The sequence below is a fragment of the Phoca vitulina genome, unplaced genomic scaffold (assembly GCF_004348235.1).
Source record: "Phoca vitulina isolate PV1807 unplaced genomic scaffold, GSC_HSeal_1.0 scaffold53, whole genome shotgun sequence".
NCBI lineage: Eukaryota > Metazoa > Chordata > Mammalia > Carnivora > Phocidae > Phoca > Phoca vitulina.
In genome coordinates this window covers 6,271,031-6,295,596 of record NW_022589756.1, presented here as the reverse complement: position 1 = coordinate 6,295,596, position 24,566 = coordinate 6,271,031, and the positions used below count along the sequence as shown (strand labels likewise).

General features: G+C 37.9%; 1 protein-coding gene and 1 pseudogene across 5 annotated transcripts in view; one reads left to right on the top strand and one right to left on the bottom strand.

The window, feature by feature from the left end:
• Window positions 1–24,566, bottom strand: part of PPP2R2A (protein phosphatase 2 regulatory subunit Balpha) — an 84,801-nt gene that overhangs the window by 38,741 nt on the left and 21,494 nt on the right. The window contains exon 3 of one of the 4 annotated variants that reach the window (XM_032389224.1): window positions 10,126–10,262. The exons of the other annotated variants lie outside the window; for them this stretch is intronic. Coding sequence (XP_032245115.1) covers window positions 10,126–10,141 — 16 coding nt within the window. The 5' untranslated portion in view covers window positions 10,142–10,262. The remainder of the gene's footprint in view (window positions 1–10,125; window positions 10,263–24,566) is intronic. 4 annotated transcript variants of the gene reach the window in all.
• Window positions 21,668–22,613, top strand: LOC116622669 (annotated as a pseudogene). The gene has a single exon (XR_004297602.1). The product of XR_004297602.1 is annotated as a calcyclin-binding protein-like (transcript).

Sequence of the window (24,566 nt, the reverse complement as noted above, 5' to 3'; positions counted from 1 at the left end):
TGCACCGAAGATAATTTTGAACCTTTGAACAATGAGCTATGGGTAAAATAAAACAACTATCTTACAACACATGGACTGCTGCCCCAAGGAGCAGCAGGATGAAAATATAAATGTGTTTCATGAAAATTTAGATTCCTGGATACTAGTTTTAAAACAAACTATTAATGAAAACTTGAGAACACTTTACTTCTGAGATTAAAGTAACTATAACATACTTTTAAAAAGCAAAGACATTAACCTCACTGTTATGAGTCATACTACTAAACTCAAGGGATGGCCCATCAACTGGGCCATATTCTCCCAAACCAATAGCAACAAACAACAAAAATTAAAGAACAAAAACTTCCTCTTTTAAAGAAAAAAATAAGATATTTTCTATGGCCAATAAAAATGTTATTTCACAATGAAAAAACTGCCTGTTAATCCTATAAAAAGAACATTCTAATTTAGTTAATAAAAAGGACTCCCTTTCAACTGCCCTCCTGTGCACTAAGTCAACACACAGCAATTTTAGGCAGAGACTGAATTCCAAGCAACATAAAGACAGCACTTAAAGGCACAATCAAATTTTTAGTAAGAGAACTTAATATGCACTATGTTTTTGACCTTTATTGTTAAATCTTATATACTCTTAATAAAAACCAAGGATTTATAATGTAATATATAAAATGAAACTCACTTCTTCCAACGTTTTCCTTTCCTTCTAAACCATCAGTAGCCGGGTTTCATTCTAAGAAGGCTTGAAATAACTGCTTTCTTTTGGAGGCAGAGTGGTAGTTAGTTGGTGGTAACCATGACAACAGCAGTATTATTGGTCTGTTTTTATTTCACCAGACATAACATTTCCTTCTTGTTACCTATCTTCCCTATTTCTTAAGTGATATAATAAACAGGGTACAGAAATATAACATTCTCAGCATAAAAATCAGACAAGGGAAAATTTATGGTATATATACATAGTAGTAATGAACAATAACTGCCACATATTAGGTGAGCAAACAATTATTAGCTCTGACATGTGGATGAAGGTGAGGATGAGGGTTAGGATTGGTCTTTTGCTTCTGGCCATGAGAGAAAACAAGACAGTCTGGATGCATCCTCTTGCTGGGAAGGACTAGAAAACGGGAACAAAATACTTTTCAAAATACTGTTGAACCCTTTAGCAAGAAAAAGAAATGGAATCGTGTATTTAACCCGCTTTACTTTTGGGCAGTACAGTCAGACAGGAAGAATTCAAATACAGACCAGCACTCTCACTTAGCTGTGGAGAGAGAAACTGGGGGTTAGAGAAAGCAGAATCAGCTGGAATTTGTGGCAGAGTATCAAAAGAAAGTTGGAGGGATTTACAGAGAGGACACTTAGGATCCTTAAATGAATACCGATCTGAGCATTCCATAAGGCCCAGGAAAGAACCACCAAAAAGCTTATGAGGGCTCAGAATTGTTAAGGACCCCTACCAGCTGAGGGGCGCCTGGGTGGCTCAGTTGTTAAGCGTCTGCCTTCGGCTCAGGTCATGATCCCAGGGGTCCTGGGATGGAGCCCTGCATTGGGCTCCCTGCTCTGCAGGAAGCCTGCTTCTCCCTCTCCGACTCCCTCTGCTTGTGTTCCCTCTCTCACTGTGTCTCTGTCAAATAAATAAATAAAATCTTAAAAAAAAAAAGATCCCTACCAGCTGGAATAGAGAAACCTCATAATTAATGAGGCACCAGATAAACTCTTCAGAAGAGTATCACCTTAGTAGTGGGACTAAATCAGAACTAAAGACTGAATTTGTCCTAACAAAGCTAAAAGTAAACTTTAAGAGAATCAAATTTACTTCAAGTAACGATGTGCTAGAATAAAATCCAACACTCAACAATGTAAATTCACAATGTTTGGCATCCAATCCAAAATCACCTGAATGTAAAGAAGTAGGTTATGTGACTCATAACAAGAAGAAAAATAAACCAATGGAACCAGAAATGACAAAAATGATGGAATTAATAAGGTCCCAGCAGACAAGAACCTTGAAACAGCTGTTGTAAATATGCCCCAGAACACAGAATTATGAACATGTTGAGAATACAAGAGAAAAAACAAAGAAGGAACACCTAGAAATGAAAAATATACTGGATGACATTAACAGATGAGATACTGCAGTAGAAAAGATCAAGAACTTGAAGGGCTAGCAATAGGGGAAGAAATAAAAAAAAAATGCAGGAGCAAAGCAGGAAAAAAGAACAAAGACCTGACTTGTAGGATACTAACAGGTATCTACCATATGGGTCACTGCAGTCCCAGAAAAAAAGGTGGGATATATATATATATATATATATATTTTATTTTTATTTATTTATTTATTTATTTTTTTAAAGATTTTATTTATTTATTTGACAGAGAGACAGCGAGAGAGGGAACACATGCAGGGGGAGTGGGAGAGAGAGAAGCAGGCTTCCCGCGGAGCAGGGAGCCTGATGCGGGGCTCGATCCCAGGACCCTGGGATCATGACCTGAGCCGAAGGCAGACGCTTAACGACTGAGCCACCCAGGCGCCCTATATATATATATATTTTAAAAAGACCAGTATGTAAACTTTCAAGCATGATGACACTGTATGTAGAATAACCACAAGAGATCAGTTATAAATGCAGACTTATACAGGTATATAATAGTGGTAACTCAAAAACCATCAATAGCCTGCACTGGTGATGTGACTTTGCAAAATCATGAAGAATCCTTTGTAAAATTCTAGTATTTCAGGGGTGCCTGGGTGGCACCGTCAGTTGAGTGTACAACTCTTGGTTTTGGCTCAGGTCATGATCTCAGGGACCTGGGACTGAGCCCTGCGTAAGGCTCCGTGCTTGGCACGGAGGCTGCTTGGGACTCTCTCTGCCCTTCCTCCCTGCTCACTCTTTCTAGAATAAATCTTTTTTAAAAATTCTAAAATTTCAAAGCAGAATCTTCCCCTGATTTACACAGTAAACCTCAGTATGTACATTAAACCCATGCAAAAAAATACTTGATAAATAAGAGTTATATTTCAGGCTCAGAATAAGTAAGTTTTTTTCAGCATCATGAAGATTTGGCAGAATATTCTAAGTCATGCAGAGCAGGATGATTTTTTCTTGTTCAAGACTGTCCTGCAAACTATCAAATAGCTAACACACCTGGCCAATGCCTAGTAAATGCCAATAATGCCTCCAATCATCAGTTAAATTAAGTAAAAAAGAATTCAATAGGACAAGAGTTTGTAATGTGTGTATTTGATAAAAAGTGTGGTAGAGATGTTAACAGTCATGAATCTTTACACCCAGAGATTTTTACTATATATAATTCAGGGTTATTAGAAATAGAGGAATTGACAAAAATTTTAACTACAGTGTAAGACTGACATATGCTTCTCCATGCCTGACAGATTTAAAAAAGGGGACAGGGAAGAAGGGAGGGGGGAGGAGAAAGTATACACACTGGAAAGATACAATTGATACACACCTGCAGAGAACTTTATACCAATATAAAAAATTAGTATCTTCCAAAGAGCTATGCAATTTTTAAAAAACTCATCCATTGAGCCACAGACAGTCCCTTAAAGAATTCTAATTACAAATTTAAAGACCACATTCTCTAACCACAATAAAATTAGCTAAAGATTAAGAACCACTGGTTCTAACTAACCACTTGGTAATCTTACAATTCTAAGGCAAAAGATAAAAACCAGTACTGCAATAAAAATACTTAAAAACATTTACAGGAAACTAAGTATATAAATATTTAAGACAGAATTGTTTTTGTAAAAAAACAATACAGTGATCACTTTAACCAACTTAAAAAAAAACTGAAAGAATAAGAAAACGTGAAATCCCACCACTAAGAGATAACCACAGGTGACAGCTAAACAGTCTTTTAGCAAACTTGCACAAATTATAAAATATGTATACGATGTATTTATATACACTATGATTTCTGTAAAATCTGTAATGGAATTATAATAACTTTACTCTTTGTTTTAATCTCACAAACTGCTTTGTAAAAAAAGACAATCATCACTCTTAACCCCACTTCTGAAGAGAACCACTATTATTCTATCAGTGTATATCCCTCCAAAGTTTGTCCATGTATACCTTACATTCTCAGTGCAAAAAAATAAAATCTATTTGTATTAAGAAAGAATGTCTACATTATATCACTGAGTTTAAAAAAATTACAAAGCATATTTGATCCTACTTGTGCGGCTTAAATAAAACAATCAGAGCATTATGGAATCAGTTTCCAGAGCTCAGACAGGGAGTCCAGGTTAACACATCTATAGCCATTACTGTAACAGTAACCTGAAAACTCTGACAAAGATGAATCTCTACAAGGCAAAATAAGTAATGAGATACCACTACACACCATCTGAATGACTCAAATTTAAAAGAGAAAAAAGATGACAATGCCTAGTGCTAATTATGAGCAACAGGAACTCTCACATATAGCTGATGGGAATGGCACATCCACTTTGGGGGAAAAAAGTTTTGGCAGTTTCTTATAAAGTTAAAACACCACGTGACCTAAAAATCGTAATACTAGATACCCAAGTGAAACAAAAACCAATGGTCACATAAAATCTGGATGCAAATGTTCATAGCAGCTTTATTTGTAATCACCAAAAACCGGACACAACCCAAAATTGGGGAATAAACAGAATACAATATAGCCATACAATGAAATACCACTCAGCAATAAAAAGGAACTACTGATAAAAGCAGTAACGTGGATTAAACTCAAAATGCACTGTGCTAAGCTAAAGAAACCAGATCAAAGGTTACATACTATATAATTCCATTTATCTGACATTCTGGAAAAGGCACGACTAGAAGGACAGAAAACAGATCAGTGTTTGCTTAGAAGTTGGGTGGAGGTTGACTTACAAAGGGACGTGAAAACTTTTTGGAATGATGGAACTTCTTTTCATCTTGGGAGTGATTAAACGTCTGTATGGTTTTTTTTTAAGATTTTTATTTATTTGAGAGAGAGAGCGCGTGCACAAGGTGGAGGGGCAGAGGGAGAGGGAGTCTTAGACTCCGCACTGAGCCTGGAGCCCGACATGGGGCTCAATCTTACCACCCTGAGATTACAACCTGTGCTGAAACCAAGAGTCAGATTCTCAAATGACTGTGCCACCCAGGAACCCCATCTGTATGTTTTTTTAAAAATCAAACTTTGAAGAACTGTATGCTAAAAAGGGTGAATTTCACTGTTTGCAAATTATATCATAAGAAAACAATATGAACCTTTGTCCTAAATATACCATCTTCCTTTCTAGTACCATAGCACTGGCCAAATTCTCTAGAAAGGCTGATGTTTTACATACAGCTTCCACATTTATACTTATGCCCACTCTTATGCTTCCTTCTTTAGCTTGGGTGTGTTGTCTGCCTTGCTTGAAATATCACCTTTCCTATCCCCATTCCCTTAGCCCTTCTGTATGTGGCCCACCAGGAAAAAAAAATTTTTATTAGGTTTTGGAGGGGTAGAAATACACCAGAGGGATAACATATATAGACGTAATAAAAGAAAAATGTGATTTTTACACAATAACTAAAGACAAGTGGACTAGGAAAAAATACTTGTATTTCCAAAAACAGCTAATACAACATGGTAAGACAATTCACAGAAGAGCAATACTGGTAAAATATAAGAAAATATCCACTCAAAATTAAATTAATTTTTAATTAAGACACCATTTCTTATCTATTAAACTAGAGGAAAAAATATAAATTGTTCTACCTACATTGTAGAGAGAAGTATATCTGGTTATTTTGGAAAACTATTTGATAATTTAAATCAACAGCCACAAAGCACTGATTCTCTTGGAATCAAGAGACTGGAATCAAGGTTCCAGAAGTCATCCTATCAAAATAATCCAAAAATTTAAAAAAATGTATAAAGATGCTCACTAATGTCTTCCAGTTATCTAAAGTGTTAGAGAATATAAGGGAAACATCCGATGTTCTTATTCTGCCAATATCCTTTCATATTTTGCTCTAATTTTTCTTGAAATCCTCCTCCCTTTCCACTCTTTTCCCTTGGCCCTTCATTAACCATTAGGCAAGAAGAAGAAGGCACCTGGAGATGTAGTCTCAGCTGTACTATTAAGATATAATTCGACCTTGAGTAAGTCAATTATGAATTTCAAAATTTGCAAAGAAACAATGGACAGAGCATATATAACATGTATTCAGATACTTAACACATCTAGGGGACGAAGAAAACAGAATAATGGCAGGAGAAAAATAATGTGCTTCTTTCAGGCAACTTGGAATGTGGAAAATTAAAGACCTGAAAGGACGATACATCTGCAAATGCTGCGTAACTCCACCCATGACCATGGATCTCTGTTAGTCCACTAGTCCAGACCGCACTCTGACAAAAATGGATCTCAGATTTCTTTCTTTGTAACCTGGAATTCATCAGCCAACAGTGATTTAACACAAGTTACTTTCTGTAAGTTATATGCCAATCAATGGTGAAATCAGAACGGAACTGAGGCAATGAAGCATGATTCTGCTCTGCTCAACTCCCGCCACTGCTACAGCAGTAAACCATGGTACTAGAGATTCTATGTCACTGATCACTACTCACTCTCCTTTTATGAGATGGGGTCTTTCTCACTTTTAAAGTCACACACATAGAAGTCACAGGCTACTTAACCGCAAGTGATAATGCATGAACACATAACAGAGAAGTTCCCCATTTTTCAAGACACCTGAGAATGATTTTTCAAACATCACTGAACAAAAGCTACACAGCACAAAAGTTAACTAAGCTGAACCTCTGTTTTCCATAAATTAATTTTAGCATAATTTTAGATTTACATAAGAGTCACAAAGACAGTAATACAGACAGTTCCCGTACACCTTCAACCCAGTTATTTCCTTATTTGTTAGCATCTTACATTTGCTATGATTCATCTGTCACAACTGAAGAGCCAACACTGGAATATTAACTAAACTCCACACTTCATTCAGCTTTCACTCATTTTTCTCCAGTGTCCTTTATCAGTTCCAGGACCCCATCCAGGATCCCACATTACATTTAGTCCTCTTGTCTCTAGCTTCCTCTGGTCTGTGACAGTTTCTCAGACTTCTCTTGTTTTGGATGACCTTCACAGTTCTGAAGAGTACTGGCCAGGTACTTTACAGTATGTCCCTCAAGTTGAGACTGTTTTTCTCATGGCCACACTTGCTATTATGGCTTACTGGCAGGAAGATCACAGAGGTAAAATGTCATTCTTATCGTATCAGGCCAGGGTACATTTTAACAATATTACTTATTGATGACTGCCACGTTTCTCCACTATAAAGTCATCCCCTCCCCCCATAAGGTAGGAAGTCATTAAGTCCAGCCCACATTTAAGGATTGGGGGTGTTAAGCTCCACCCCTTTGAGGAGGAGTATCTACATAAATTACTTGAAATTCTTCTGTTGGGGACATGTGTCTCCCCTCCCCCACTTATTTATTCGGTTATTTATCTATATGAACTCATATTTATTTATTTCATACTTTGGTTATAATCTTACTATGTCATTTATTGTGTTGTTCAAATTATTCCAGATTTGGTCATTGAGAGCCCTTTCAGGTTGGCTCCTGCATCCCTTTGTGGGATGCTCCCATCCTTCTGTTCTTTTGAGCACCTCAGGAACTTTTAAAAAATGTGTAACTTTCATACATCCTTAATATTACCACAAATTAAACATGACTTCTAACTTTTTCATTCTATAGTTACATACTAACTATGCAGGAGTTCTGAAGAGAAGAATAAACCAATTGAGAACAAAAGGAGTAAATACTGTAAAGGTCAGCAACGTAACTAAATTCTCATCCGTGGAGTATCTGACCAGGACTAAGATTTCTGTCCTGAAATAGATTTTTCATTTGATCAGCTGAGGTTCTAAAACTTAAATTGTATGTTAGCTTTCTTAGAAGTTTTAACATGCCTGCAATTTGGACTTCTGCATACTGATCTGTACTCATTGTTCTCTTTTCAGAAGCTGGGGAGGTGGGGGGTCAGAACACAGAGGGTACACTGATCACCTTTAGCTCTGCTAAAGTCAAGGACCTGCTGTCAGAACGTTCTGATAGCACAGAAATTCATTCTCATTTTGATCTGGTTTGCTTCAACACTCAGAGCTCCCATCAAGAAGCATGCTATTTTGTTTGAACACAACCTATCTTCATGATCTTTTCCCCTTTATTAGTTCAATATACCCTAATACAGCAAACACTGAATTTAGGATTGACCCCACATAGCTAATTAGAGTGTGATTAACCCAAATTTCTTCTCAAAGGTAACTAATTACTCCCCAAAGAAAATATTTTTCTGGATAATGCATCTATAAAATGCTAGTTTCTTGCTAGCTTCTTTCTTGTAGGCTAGCTTCAGGTTCAGTTATTTCCCATTATGATGCTCCTTTGTCACTGTTGACCTCTAGAGGGAGCTCAAAGTTTTTGTTACCTTTTCTCAAAGGTCAGTCCGCTCCTCCCAGAAATGTGGTATATTCAAGATTTCAGAACATTTTATTATGGCTTAAAAAGCAAGTTGAGTGTGTGCCATCCCTTTAGCAATCTCTTGCTCCTGTTAAGTAAGTAAGGTTTGACCCACTCACCGGCTCCTGGGGGAGTGGGCTCCAACCATTTCTTTCTGTTTCCCTTCTAGACTCTCCTCTCTTTCCCATTTGGCACTGACTAGGGCATATTACTATAGCCAGAGAGGCTGATCGGAGGATGGCTGTAAGAAGTAGGGGCAAATGCTTTCTTCTTGCTGACTCTTGTTACTTTCAGTGAAGCAGGCCAGTGTGTCTCTATCTTCCTCATGTCAGGGCATACACAGAATATAGTATTTGTATGGCACACTAGTATAAAAGATTAGGCTGTTCATGTCTGTTCAGTCAGAAACTCTAGTCAGCTAAGTAACCCCCTATCCAGCCCAGCAAGGATCCCCAGGAAAAAGGGATCATTATCTTAGCACACCTGTAATACATTCTTGGGGCCACATCAGTAAAAAACTTGTAGAGGAAATGATGAGAAGTCAGACTGGACATTTTTTCACTTCACCTGCCTATATGAACCCGAGGAAGTAACTAAGGCTTTTAAAGACTCAGTTTCCTCATCTTTAAATACCTATCTCACAGAGTTGCTTTGAGGGCTAACCAAGCAATAAATGTAAAGAAATGAGCATTGAATGTGGCACATAGTAGGCACATTGGTAAGCAGAAGATGTTAGCTGGGCTTTGCTGCGCAAAGAAACAAGCATTTACCGTATCTGTTTCTAGGCTATTGAGACCAACCTGGCTTAGGTAAAGTTCTCCAAATGGTCCGACAAAGCTCCCTGGAGCCTGAGGCTATGAGGCTAACTCCCAAACTACTAAGTGTTAAAGCTGCCCCGCTTTGCTGCTGCTTTGCATATACAGATACTTTCGACTTAAGATGGGGTTATAGCCCAATAAACCCATCGTAAATTGAAAATATCGTTAAGTTCAAATGCATTTAAATGCACCTAACCTGCCAAACATCATAGCTCAGCCCCACCTACCTTAAATGTGCTCAGAACACTTACATTAGCCTATAGTTGGCAAAATTATCTAATACAAAGCCTGTTTGATAATGAAGTGTTGAATAGCTCATGTAAGTTATTGAATAACTATCCTGACAGTGAAAAATAAATGGCTGTATGGGTACAGATTCATTGTTAAGTGCATTGGCTGTTTACCCTTGTGGTCACATGGCCAACTGGGAGTGAATATCATACCATGTATCGCTAGCCCAGGAAAAGATAAAAATTCAAAGTACAACATCTACTGAATGCACACAGCTTTCGTACCACCATAAAGTTGAAAAATCGTAAGTCAAACCATCATTAAGTCAGCAACCGTCTGTACACTCATGAAGCCTCAGGCTGAAGCAGGACTGGTCGTGGGTAAGATTCTGTACTCCTAGGTCTCTGGACCAAAATATCACTTTGATTAAACCATGATTTCCAAAAATAAAGTAACTGCTAACAGCCTTTATAATAACCTTTTTCAACCTCTGACTCAGTGAACAGGAACATGTTATGTGATAGGCTCAACAAAGACCACTGGCTATTGATGCTCATACAGAACCTACATTGTAATGTTGCCATGAGTCAGGGTCCATAGGGTAATTTCCAGAGATGTGTTCTGGAACCAGTCTCCCTTCTTTTTAACTTGTTCCTGGATAATCTGATATCATGTTTGGATAAAATGGAATGGAACCATACCCTCCTGCAACAAAGAACAGAAAGATAAACAGTTGCTAATACATTTACTCTATAGGTGTGATCTTAACAAACAAGCCTTGGTGTATTAATGTTATATAATGTTAGAACGAAGAACTCAAAATTGACCATTCCAAACCTAAAGTAACTGGCTCATAATTCATTCCACAAAGCAAATCACCTCATTAAGTTGCCTTATCAAAATATAATGCATATAGTTTCCACGGAGATTATACAAAGTAGTACTGCACAAAGCTTATACATCTATGCATGCCTTAAGATATTTTTATAACCAGAATGGGCATCTGGTTATTATTATCTGCTTAAAATCTTTACCAACTAGGATTATTATGGCCATGCTTTACAAACCAGAAAGCCCTTCGTTGTCCAACTGTCCTGGCAAAGTCACCCCCAACTCTATTTTGTTTTGACAGGATTCCTCCCGCTCACCTACGAACCGCTCACCTACAAACCCCAGTACAGAAGAGCAACCTGTTTACAGAAAGAAGTTAAGAGTTCATTAAGATATGTTACAGAAAGTTTTACAGACTTTACCCCAACAATAAAAGGGAGCCCACTGGGAAGTTTTAAATACCCGGAAGTATTAAATACAAGTAATCCAATTAGATGTGCCTTTAGATTACTCAGGCTGAAGTGAAGAAAACTGGGAACTGGGAGAATGGCAAAAGTAGAGAGAAATCTAGAGACAAATTCTGGTAAGCAATGACAGTGATCTGAGCCAGTATCCTACAGTAACAATATTAGCATAAGTAGCAAACATTTAAAATGCACTTACAGTATGTTAGGTATTTAACCCTCACAACAAACCTATAAAATTGGTCTTATTAATATTAACTATTTTATTAACTAAACCACAGAGGCAAAAAGAGGGGACAGAAGTACAGAGATTTTAAAATACATCTATGAGGGGCGCCCGGGTGGCTCAGTCATTAAGCGTCTGCCTTCGGCTCAGGTCATGATCCCAGGGTCCTGGGATCGAGCCCCGCGTCAGGCTCCCTGCTCAGCGGGGAAACCTGCTTCTCCCTCTCCCACTCCCCTTGCTTGTGTTCCTGCTCTCGCTATGTCTCTCTGTCAAATAAATAAAATCTTTAAAAAATAAATAAAAAATAAAATAAAATACATCTATGAAGTATATAATGCAAGACTTGATCACTGATAAGGTGTGGAGAGCTAAAGATGAAAGCAAGAATAATAATGTCCAGTTTCTCATGGTGGTTGAATTACTTAATACCATTAATAGATTGATATTTGTCTTATATTAAGCATTATTTAACAAGCATCTAAATGGCAGATACAACTTTGGTTTAAAGAAAAAAGTTAACCTCCATTGGCTAAATAATATAGAAGATTATGTCATGAATGACAAAGCACCAAAAGCACCAAAATGCTCGACCAAAAGGAATACATCACATTCTATGACAAAAAAGGAAATTTAGGTCAGAAAATTCTTTTTGCCCATCTTTTCCCTTTTACCCTTTTTCTCAGCTCTGGCAGGTTAGTTTGCTCAAGGTGATACTCCTGACCTTCTTTTCAACTGTTATTTGCACTGCATTTCATTGTCTCCACCATACTTTTTAAATATTTGTAATCATGCTTATCCACTGATTTGAAATTTTCACAATATCGTTTTCAAAGATGCAATTTCTTTCATGAATCTCATTAAAAGAAAATTAAACATTAAAGGTTTTCCCCACTTACTTGAACTAAATGTTTATTCCTCTAATTCTGGAAGCTGGTATTATTCTTTAAATCTTGTGCACTTCTGTGGTTTTTGCTCATTTTTAGGAAAGTCATCCCTTCAACAATATTTTAATGAGCATCTATTACACGCTAGATACTCTGGGTCATGCTAGCATTTCTAGCTGCTAGGGATACAGGAGTTAAATAAGACAGACAAAAAACTCCCTGCCTTCAGGGAACATACATTCTAGTGTTGGGGGCATATTATAAACAAATATAAAACGTTTCAAGTAGTGTTAAGTACTATAAAAATAGGAAGACCAAAAAGAGAATATAAGTAATGGCGGTGGGGCATTATTTCAGGTAGAGTGGTGAGAGAAAACCTCTCTGAGGATGTGACTTAAGCAGAGACAAAAATGAACAGAGAATTAGTCATCCAAACTTGTAAAGGAAAATATTCCAAGCAGGCAGCCTAAGTAGAAATGAGTTTGCTAAATTTGATAACACTAATACAGAATAAGGTGGTAGAGGAGATGGCTCATTTAGCAGAGGCCTGACCATATACAGCTTTGTGGGCCATGGTAGAAGGACTGTGGATTTGTTTGAAGAGTGGTAAGAAGCCATTGCAGGGCTTCTACCTTGTTTTAAAGTGATTACCTGTTGGGTGAATACAGGCAAAACTGGAAATGGAAAAAAAGGAGACTAGTTCCTGAATTACTGCAGTAGCATAGGCAAAGATGATGATGGTCTGAACTCAGGGGCAGCCACAGAGAGATGGATAAACTCAGATATGTTCTGAAGATAGCACTGCCATATTTAAGCTGGTGGACAGAGGTGTCAAAGGATATATCCAAGGTTTTAGAACCAAGCCCAATGGAGGAAAGGCAGTTTCATTTACTGAGGAAAAAGACACACCAGGAGGAGCAGGTTTAGGCTAAGAAAGGAGCCAAGGGGCCCCTGGGTGGTGCAGTCCGCTGGGCATCTGACTCTTGGTTTCAGCTCAAGTCATCATGCTCTCAGGTTTTGAGATCAAGCCCTGTATAAGGCTTTAGCTCAGCAAGGAGTCTGCTGGGGTTTCTCTCTCCTTCTCCCTCTGCCCCTCCCCACGCTTGCTCCTGTGCTCTCTCTCTCTAAATAAATAAATCTTATTAAAAAAAAAAAAAGAGTAGCCAAGAATTTCATTTTGACATCTTTGGGTATTGATTTCAACCACACATGTAAGTAGAAATGTCATACAGGCAGCTAGATAGATTTGACAGCAGTTTAGGGAAGAAGAGGAGATATAAATTAAGGTATCATCAGCTAACAGAAGGCATTTAACACTAAATGTGATTTCCTAGTGAGTGATTACAGAAAACAAGAGGTCTGGCCTGACGACTGAGCCTTGAGGCTCTCCCACGTTTAGCACTGAGGAGGAGGAGCCAGCTGGTAAAGGAGATTGCACAGGGAACTACTGGTAAGGTAGGAAGAGCTTTTCTGGAAGCCAGGCGAAGTGTTTCTAAAAGGAGACAGTGATGAACTGTGCCCAAAAAGTGCACAGAGATCAAACAAAGTGAGGGCTGAGAAGTAAGCTTGGATTTGGCGGCACAAAGATATTCTGTGTGATTTCAACAAAAGTGGTTTCAGTGGATTAAGTGTCCTTAAAATACAACCTGTTTTCTGTGGCTTTATTTAACAACTGTCAGAGGGAGAAGCAGCTCTGGAGTTAAGCTGTTGTAGGCTGAAATCACTGCTCTGACAGCCTGAAATCTGGTTTATGAAGGATATTCTCTTTAGATTTGCCATCAATGAAGATTTTCCCTTTTATAGATCTTAGGTTATTCTGAGAAACAGAGGGTTAAACAAACAGGACTCTGAAGCTGATTCATCATGCTTCTGAGTTGCTGACTTCCCAGTTGCCTGGATATACTGAGTAGGGTTTTTTCAAGAAAAGTACTTGAGTGACATACTTTTCGGTCATCACAAGCCTGAAAACTGCCATATTGTTATCCTGCCTACGTGAAGGCTAGTTTCACCAATTTAAGATGCTTAGGTTATAATAGCTTTTTCCTCGGGGTTTTCTAAATGCCACTCCACTATCTTTTAGCATGGTGCTATCCCAACAAAACTTTCTATTGTAATAGAAATATTCTATTCTGCACTGTCCAACATGGCAGCCACTACCCACACATAGTTATTTATTGAGCACTTAAACTGAGGAAATGAATTTATCGTATTTTTAACTAACTTAAATAGCTACATTGTTAAATACAGTTCTAGCATACAGAAAACAAATGAAATGCCTATCTGATACACCTTCCTTTTCAGGTAACCTTTTTCTTGTCTGGGTACTTGTACTATCTATTTCTATATCCTAAAATTTTAAAATCCACTGGGCTATTCCTAGGTATGGATCTCATTTATTTTGCTTGGTATGCACTTTAGTTATCTGTAGAAGAATAACATTAACAGACCCTACCACATATGGGGGTTGTAGAGAATTTCAAATGAGTTTCAAGGTGAAAAATGCTTGGCACCTAATAACTGTTCAATAAATGTTAGCTACATATTCTCTGAGCCCTTGTGATCTGTTCTCTCTAGGTCAAGATAATTTTTACTGTTTCTCTGACTTTATCTTTTATATGTTTGCTCTGATCTCTCACTCTGAACCTTTATTATACACTGGATCTATTCTTTGTTGTTTCTTATACTTGTGCCTATAGTTTCCATCTCAGTTTTTCCTCTGAATTATGGGACTATTTCTAAAGCCCGCTGCTACCTCTCCAAAAAGTCAACAGTTAAGAATCACAAATTTCACTTAAGAACTCCTTTCTGCTCTCTGATTCTTTTTCTTCAAATGTTCATGAGTCTCTTTGAGAACACTAGTTCTTCTTTAAACCACAACACTTTCTCTCATTTCTTGCAGTAAGTCTGTATCATAGGCTATCACTTGCTCATAATGGTCATCTTCTTTTAGACTACTGAATCTGTGTCTAGCTTTTTGTATATTCAACTTTAAAGAGAAAGACCTATGTTTATATAACATCTGGGAATTGTGTTAGGTTCAATCAGAAAACATTCAGAGCGAAGTTCAAAACTTGGGGGGGGGGTATATGTGTTCACATTGTTATTTCCTGTCTTAGTTCTCAATTGCTGCCTAACAAATTATCCCAAATTTAGCAGCTTAAAACAACAAACACGTATTTTTCTGTTTTTGTGGATAAGGAATCTGAGTGTGGCTTAGCTGGGGGATTCTAGCTCAGGGTCTTTCACAAGGCTTCAGTCTATGTGTCAGCCAGGGCCTCTGTCATCTCAAAACTTAATGGAGGTAGGATCTGCTTGCAGTCCAAGCTCATACTCATGACTGCTGGGAGGCATCACGTCTTCACTGGCTGTTGGCCAGAAACACCAGGTCCTTGCCTCATGAGCTCCACAGAGAAGTTCACAAAATTGGAGATTGTTTCTCTCAGAGCAAATGAGAGAGGACAGCCCACCATGAAAGCCAAAGCCTTTTTGTAACCTAACCTGAAAAGTTTTGCCGTTAAGTTAACCCATTCACTTTTGTCATACTTGGAGAAGTCACCCGGTCCAGCCACACTCAAGGGGAGGGGAATCAGACACAAGACATGAATACCAGGAGGCAGGGATCATTGGGGGCTATCTTAGAGGCTGCCTGCCACACTTCCTTGGTCACCAGAGGGACTCAACAATATGTAGTCAAGTAGCGGCAGTGCAGACCGAAGGCAGCTTTCAGAGCAGGAACTTTCAAAATTTTGTGCTTCATGGTTAGTCTCTCTTCCTGCAACCATGGGTAGCTAGCTGCTCTTCACTGATCATATTGCCCTTGGTAATAACCATTCTGAGTCATTTAGTTTCAATCCTTGCTTCAACGTACAAAATATCATACCAACCACCTACCCCACGGACAACCCTTAAATTCTAGCTCAAAATAGGTCTTTAGCCACACCCTTGGAGGGCTTCTCAACCACCAAGTTAACCAGAGAGAACTTCCCTCACTACATTTCTCATTTGTACCTTTTCCTGCCAAAATTCTTTTTAGTTTAGTTATGGCACCCTTCCAGGGTTTCCACGGAGACCGAACTCTCCCATTATCTTGTTGGTCATTTCAGTGTATGTTTGTCTATTTGTTTTAACATATGGGCTTAGATCATCATCTTCCACCGGAAGTCAACACAGCGATTTGTTTAAGTAAAGCACTTTACACATTCTTTAAAACACTCTGTTTTGATAAATATGACAGGAAATGCCTGTTGGTTTTCCTACCCATGAATTCATTTCTATTGTTGGGTAAAACAAAGATGTTTTAATCTACATCATCAATCCCCAGGATACATTCTACTACAGGAATTTAAGTAACTAAATTTTGATGATTTCCAAAAAACGCAATGTTACCAAACTTAGCATAGAAACACTTTAACAATATACTTATAATCTTAAAAGGAACCAGACATGCAGCTCTTCAGCAGCATGAACTAGTCACCCATGGTTGTAAAGAAGGTACCTAGCGCTGTGAAAAGAACCGAACATTTAATCAAAGACAAATCTTAAGTCAGAATACCAACAGCACTGTAACTCACAAACCAAAATATCCGTTTCTGAAAAAAAAAAAACCAAAAAACACAAAATATCCGTTTTTGGTTTAACAGTGAAAAAAATTTTTCCTACACTGTATTACTCCTCTACCCCACCCTCATTCCCCTTAAGATAATTTATTTGCCCCATTTTCTTAGAATACTAATAAATAGGGCAGGAGGAGAATCAACAAAAACTGTATCAGATGTCAACAGATTTTCTCATGTGATGATATCTGGTACAGAGTGTATACTCTCTGGGATAAGCAGAATTCAGGTTTCTTGTCCTCCACTGATGAATACGTAGGAAACGGAATCAAGAAGGGACTTAACACAAACAACATTAAGCACAAATAACATACCGCTGCACGGGACCTATCCTACACAAGCAGCCAACCTGCACAGACATGTAAGGCATGTCTGTGGGATAAACCCTGTATCTGAGCTCTCATCAGATTTCTAGGTGATATGTTCTTAGTCAAAGAAAAGGGATTTTCAAACATTTTAGCACTTTATTTAAGGAATAAAATTACTTGTTATCTCAATGAAGTTGCAGGACACAAAATCGACACACAAAAATCAGGGGTGCTTCTAAACATTAGCAATGAACAATACCAAAACGAAATCATGTAAACAATTCATTTTACAAAAGCATCAAAAAGAATAAAATATTTAAGGGCGCCTGGGTGGCACAGTTGGTTAAGCGACTGCCTTCGGCTCAGGTCATGATCCTGGAGTCCCGGGATCGAGTCCCGCATCGGGCTCCCTGCTTGGCAGGGAGTCTGCTTCTCCCTCTGACCCTCCTCCTTCTCATGCTCTCTGTCTCTCATTCTGTCTCTCAAATAAATAAATAAAATCTTTAAAAAAAAAAAAAGAATAAAATATTTAAGAATAAACTTAATCAACAAGGTGAGAGACATACACCGAAAACTACAGAACGTTGCGAAAAGAAATTTAAAAAAATGGAAAGACATCCTTTGCTCATAAACTGGAAGACTTAATACTGTTAACATGTCAACACTACCCAAAGTGATCCACAGATTTAATGCAATCCCCATCAATATCCTGATATCCTGATGGCATTTTTTGCAGAAATAGAAAAATCTACCCTTTCATATGGAATCTGAAGTGACCTGAACAGCCAAAACAATTTGGGGGAGCGGGGGACATCAAAACACAAAGTTGGACATTTCACACTTCCCTATTTCAAATACTACAAAGCTACAATCATCAAAATAGTGTGGTACTGACATAAACACAGACACACAGACCAATGAAATAGCAACCAGAGAGATAAACACTATTTCGCCTGTGGTCTCATGTGACCGCACATATGGTCAAATGCTTTTTGACGTCTTTTTAACACATGGTGCTAGGGAAACTGGATATCCACATGCAAAAGAATGAAGTTGCACCCTTACCTTACACTACCTACAAAACTTATAAAATGGATCAAAGACCTAAACATAAGACCTAAAACTTTTATAAGAAAATAGGGAAAAGGGCTCATGCCATTAGATTTGGCAATGATTTCTTGACTAGGATGCTAAGAAAAACAGGCCAAAGAAAAAAATAGATAAATTGAACACCATCAAAATTAAAACCTTTTTGAGCATCAAAGGACAAAACTGAAAAGGCAACTCATGGAATGAGAGAAAATATGTGCAAATCATGTATCTGATGAGGAATTATATCCAGAATATATAAAGAACTCCTACAACTCAACAATAGAAAAAAAAAAAAAAAATCAAACCAATTTAAAAATAGGCGAGAGACTTGAAAAAACATTTCTCTTAAGGAAGATATACAAAAAACATGTAAGAATATTTGTAACATAACCAATCATGAAGGAAATATAAATCAAAACCACACTGAAACACCACTTCACAGCCATTAGCATAACTATTATCAAAAACAAAACCAGAAAATAGTGTTGATGAGGATGTGAAGAAATTAAAACCCATGTACACTGCTGGTGAAAGGTAAAATAAAATGGAGCAGCCACTGTGGAACAATATGGTGATTTCTCAAAAAGTTAAACATAGAATCACCTTATGATTCAGCAATTACACTTCTGGATATATACCCAAATGAATTCAAAGCAAGGACTTGAACAGATATTGGAACACCATGTTAATAGCAGCATTATTCATGATAGCCAAAAGGTGAAAACAATCCATGGATCAACAGATGAATGGATAAACAAAGTGGTATTAAATACAATGGAGGAAGGAAATGGACACATTCTGTAACATGGATAAGCTCTGAGCACTGTTATGGACTGAATGTTCTTTTTTCACCTTCCCCATTCTACATTTGTATCTTTTTTCTCTTACAATGAGAACCTCAGTTCCCCAATCTGTAGCTAACTTTTGACAGAATATGAAGGTGCAAATAACCTGGGTCTCTGATGAAATAAGCCCCGAATTCACGGTGAAATCCTAACCCTCCCCAGTGTGATATGAGGATGTGGGGCCTCTGGGAGGCAATTAGGTCATGAGGGTAGAGCCCTCATGAATGGGTTTAGTGCCATTCTAGAAACGATCCCAAAGAGCTCTCTCACCTCTTCTGCCATGTGAGGATGCAGTGAGAAGCCAGCCCCGGTCAGATACACAATCTGCCAGCGCCTTGACTGGGGGCTTTCCACAACTGTGAGAAAAATTATTACGGCAGCCCGAACAGACTCAGACAAGGACATTATGCTATGTAAAATAAGCCAGTCTACAAGAGGACAAATACTATATAACTGCACTTTTATGAGGTACCTAAAGCAGTCAAATTCAGAGAGACAGAAACTAGGCTGGGAGTTGCCTGGAGCTGGGCAAGGGGAGAATGGGAAGTTACCGTTAAGTGGGTATGAAGTTTGTTTGTAAGATATAAAGTTTGGGGGATGGATGGCAGTGGTGGTTTGCACAATGTGCACATACTTAATGCCAATAAACTGTACACTGAAAGATGGTTACAACAGTAAATCTTATGTATATTTTATCACAATAAAAAATTATTTGTTATCTCCCATAAGAAATCCCAAGATAGGGCAATTAAATGCAGGGTTACTTAATTCAGTGGCTTATTTCATCAAAGATCCAGGTTCTTTTCATCTTCATATTTGGACAAAAGATAGCTACAGATTTGGGAACTGAGGTTTTTACTCTAGGAGAAAAAAGATACACAGAGTGGGGAAGGCAAAAAAGAACTCTGTAGTAGTGAATCGAAATTGGCAGATCAGTACAAACTAATATTTTACAAATTTCATCACAAATTATTTTAATTACATACGAAAGCAGGTAGAAGAGAAAACTCACGGCCACTCTTGTTTCATCCATAAAACCATCCCATATTATTTTGTGCATATCCCAGACACCTAATTATTTCACCCATGAATTTTTCAAAGGTATCTTTAAAAGACAGTACCATTTTTAAAATAACCAAACACCATTACACCTGGGAAAACAAAACAAAGCATAGTACTTCCTTAATATCAAATATCCAGTATACCACATACATTCAAATTTCTAATTCTTACGTAAAAAAAAATTTTTTTAGCGGTCTGAATTACAATCCAATAAGGTTTTCAAACTACAATTGACTGATATATTTTTTAAGTTTTTTCCTCATCTATAGGTTCCCCTTCTATTTTTTTCTTGCAACTTATCTTTTGAAGAAACAAAGTACTGTAGTTCATACTGTATGAACTCATAAATTAAAAACAAAACAGCAGAATCCTTTTAATTTCATAGCTCTGTCTAGGAAAACAAAATGACATTCCAGTAGTTAGGAACACACTTTGCACATAAAATGGTTTCTAAATACCATTCCCTACTAAAAGAACCCAAGACTTATGATTCCAAGTCTTGGGCAGAAAAATGACAATCTGAAACATCTCTTCTCAGAAAAATAGGGAGTGATCGAAGACTGACTGAGACATGTAAACGGGGCAAAGGAGGAACTTGATGGGTGTCTCTCATAGATCAAATTTAGGACAATCTGAGCAACAAAAGGAACAGTGGCATTAACAGACTGGGTGACATTAATATATTAACACACAGAATAACCTAGGAGTCCACAATGATATCATAAAGGAGAGGAAGAGTTGGAAGATTAGGAAATCACCATTCTGCATCCACCAATGGAATAATGAACTGCCTCAGGCAAAGGCCATTAATGAATGCTTATTAATTACAAAGATGAAAAAAGTTTCTTTCTTGAGAGATGTGGCACATAAGTGATCGAACTAAGACTCATCAATAATGGGACAAATTTACATGATTTGATGCACCAGGAAGTATGCATTATGTTTTGCTAAAAATGTTTAACCTGGATTTTATTATGAGGAAACAGTTGGTGAAATCCAGAAAGTATGGTATTTTAGAAAACAAACTTTGACTCTTCAAAATTAACAGAATGCTTTGACTGAATCCTGGATTGGAAAAAAAAAAAACTTTAAGGGTAGTTTTTGAGCCACTTGGGGAAGTTTAAATATGAACTGTGCAACAGAGAACATTTCTGAATTAATGTTAAATTTCTTGGGTATGATAATGTTATTGTGTTTGTGTAAGAGAATACTTAAGAGATTAATGCTAAGTTATTTAGGGATAAAGCATATGCTGTTTCCAACTTATTTTCAAAAGATTTGGGAACAGAAGTGCAGGTGTAAGTATAAGAGGAGAGAGAAAGCAAATGTGCCAAAATGTTTATAACTGGTGAATATAATTAAAGCACAGTTATGGGGCACCTGGGTGGCTCGGTTGGTAAGCGTCTGACTCTTTTAATTTTGGCTCAGGTCATGATCTCTGGGTGAGATTGGCTCAACGATCAGCAGGGAGTCTGCTTGACTTTAGATTCTTTCTCTCTCCCTTTCCCTCCCCACCCGTGCACGCTCTCTCTCTCTCTCTAAATTAAAAAAATACATCTTTATTTTTTTAACAAGATTTTAAAAATTTATTTATTTGAGAGAGAGAGTGCAATCACGACCGGGGGGGGGGGGGGGGGGGGGGGGAGGGTAGAGGGAGAAGCTGACTCCCCTCTGAGCAGGGAAGCTGATGCAGGACTCCATCCCAGGACCATGGGATCGTGACCTGAGCCAAAGGCAGATGCCCAACCTAACTGAGCCACCCAGGCACCCCAATAAATACATCTTAAAAAAAAAAAAGGCATTCTCGCCCCTGCGTGTCTGCAGCTCGGGCCTTGCCTAATCAGCCCGACCATGGCTTCAGCTTTGGAAGAGCTACAGAAAGATTTAGAAGAGGTGAAGGTGCTGCTGGAAAAAGCCACTAAAAAAAGAGTACGTGATGCCCTTACAGCTGAAAAATCCAAGATTGAGACAGAAATCAAGAACAAGATGCAGCAGAAATCACAGAGAAAAGCAGAACTTCTTGACAGTGAAAAGCCAGCTGCTGTGGTTGCTCCCATTACAACAGGATATACAGTGAAAATCAGTAATTACGGATGGGATCAGTCAGATAAGTTTGTGAAAATCTACATTACCTTAAGTGGAGTTCATCAGGTCCCTACCGAGAATGCGCAGGTGCATTTCACAGAGAGGTCATTTGATCTTTTGGTAAAGAATCTAAATGGGAAGAGTTACTCCATGATTGTGAACAATCTCTTAAAACCCATCTCTGTGGAAGGCAGTTGAAAAAAAGTCAAGACAGATACAGTTCTTATCTTATGGAGAAAGAAAGCAGAAAACACACATTGGGACTACCTGACTCAGGTTGAAAAAGAATGCAAAGAGAAAGAAAAGCCCTCCTATGACACTGAAACAGATCCTAGTGAGGGATTGATGAATGTTCTAAAGAAAATTTATGAAGACGGAGATGATGACATGAAGCGAACCATTAATAAAGCCTGGGTGGAATCAAGAGAGAAGCAAGCCAAAGGAGACACAGAATTTTAAGACTTTAAAGTCATTTTGGGAACTGCGATGTGGAAATATTGATGTTTCCAATGAGGAAATGTTGGTGAGCTGCACAGATAAATTTGACAGATAACTGCTTACATAGCCTTCTTCTAAGTAAAGGCAGTGAATGCTCCCATTTCCTCCTGGAGGATTTATTTAAATAAAATATGCTTATTAAACACTTCCTCCAAAGATGGTTTCCTTAGTAATCTGGGCATTTTGTTCAAAAAAGGATAATATGGTATTCTTGTGTGAAATGTAAAAAAGCAAGTCTTGCCTAATGATGATGCCACATTGTGTGTATTTTTGTTCAGCTAAGATGTAGAAAACAAAAGTTGTTTTTGCCTATAAGTTCCTGATATTTGCCTATAAGTTCCTGATACCAGCTCCCACAATTATAAGAATAAGTAAAAATAAAACCTGAATTTTTGCATTAAAAAAAAAAAAAAGGCATTCTCTCTTCCTTGGGTTTCTTTTTAAAGCCTTGAAAAGCCTGTCATGGAACCACCCCCCGGCTTCTACCCCCAGCAAAGAGCTCTTTATTATTTCATTATATAGATCTAATATTATCTGTCTGACCTCATTTCATATTTAGCTTGGTCCTAAAACCATGAATACACCTACAATGAGAGAGAAAAAAAAAATGTCAGACTGGACTTTTCCCACCTAAGCAGCAGGAAAACCAAGATCTAAGCTGGCATGTTTCTCCCAAACCATCACTGAGACAGAAAATCTCCCCTACTCTAACTAGGCTATATAAGGGCACTGGTAATTGGGGAAAGATTCTTGCCTTTTAAAAAGGAGATGTAAGCCTATTCCATCCCCCATCAAACAAGACACAACCAAACCAAAGTTGAAGACTTTAACTGTTATTATTCTGTTACTAGAACCTACCCCATTCTGGATTAACCAACATTTTATCTGACAATGAAAGTTGCAGTAATATTTTTATTTTTTAATTTCCTGAAGAAAATATCTAATATTAGGTATAGATGAGGTAGGAAGGAAAGAGCAATGCACTAAGGATCAAAGGCCTGAGTAAAAGTTCTAAAAATTACTAGTTATAGCAGAGACTAACTGTCCCTGCAAGTGGCCATGTCTCCCTTTTCTCCTCTTAATAAAAAAAGGTACCCTGGTACCCCTTTACTCCCCAGCAAAACCAGAGTTTTAAAGGAAATTAGAGGTTACATTTCTTGGGCTCTCCTAAGGCCATGTGACCAAATTCTGAACAATGGGATATGAGTGTAAAATTTCCATGTCACATCCTTAAAAAGAAGCTACTTGTCCTCCTTGCTTGTCTCCCTCCTGTGGGCTGAACACAGATGTGAGTCAGATCTGATCATGCAGACAAGAGCACACTAAACACCAAGACAGAAGAAACCTGGGATGCTGGAAAATCTCTAGCAAAAGCAGCTTATCCACTTTGGACTCCTCTCTACCACTGGAGAATTACATGAGTGAGAAATTAGCTAACTCTCAGAACCACTGTGTGGGTTTTTTTCAGCAGCTTGGCCCATAATAGCTTGTATGACTCTGGGTACTTCTTTGGGCCTCATTTTCCTGGTTTACCCAAAACTGGGAAGAATGGTATCAGTACTATAATTTCTTCTTTAGCTTAATGTATTTTTTTTTTAAAGGATGTACATTTAGTAAAATTAAAAATTGAAGTTTCAAATATTTTAAAATGGGATGACATGTGAAAACACCTTGTGCAGTTTACCTACCCTTTCAACAAATAATTACAAAATGCCCACTAAGTGCCAGATACTGTTATGTGCCTGAAACTATTCAAAATGCTAACAATAAAGTGGTAAAACAAAAGAAGTAAGAGTTCATTCCTTCATAGGTGAAACTTAAAATGTGAGAGGAAGCCTACAATAAGCAAGCAAACAATAAGTAAACAAGATTATCCCAAATAATAGCAAGGTTATTTGAAAAAGAGGGGAAAAAAGCAGGTAACACTGAGTTATGGTTGGGAGGGTAATCAGTTAGTTTACACAGGGCCACACAAAAAATCTAGGTGATATTACAGGTTAAAAAGGGCAAGTTCAAGGCCTTCAGCAAGAACAAGATGGTGTTTGCTCACGGACCACCAAGAAAGCCCCAGTGGCTTGGCGCTACTAATGAGCAAAGGGGA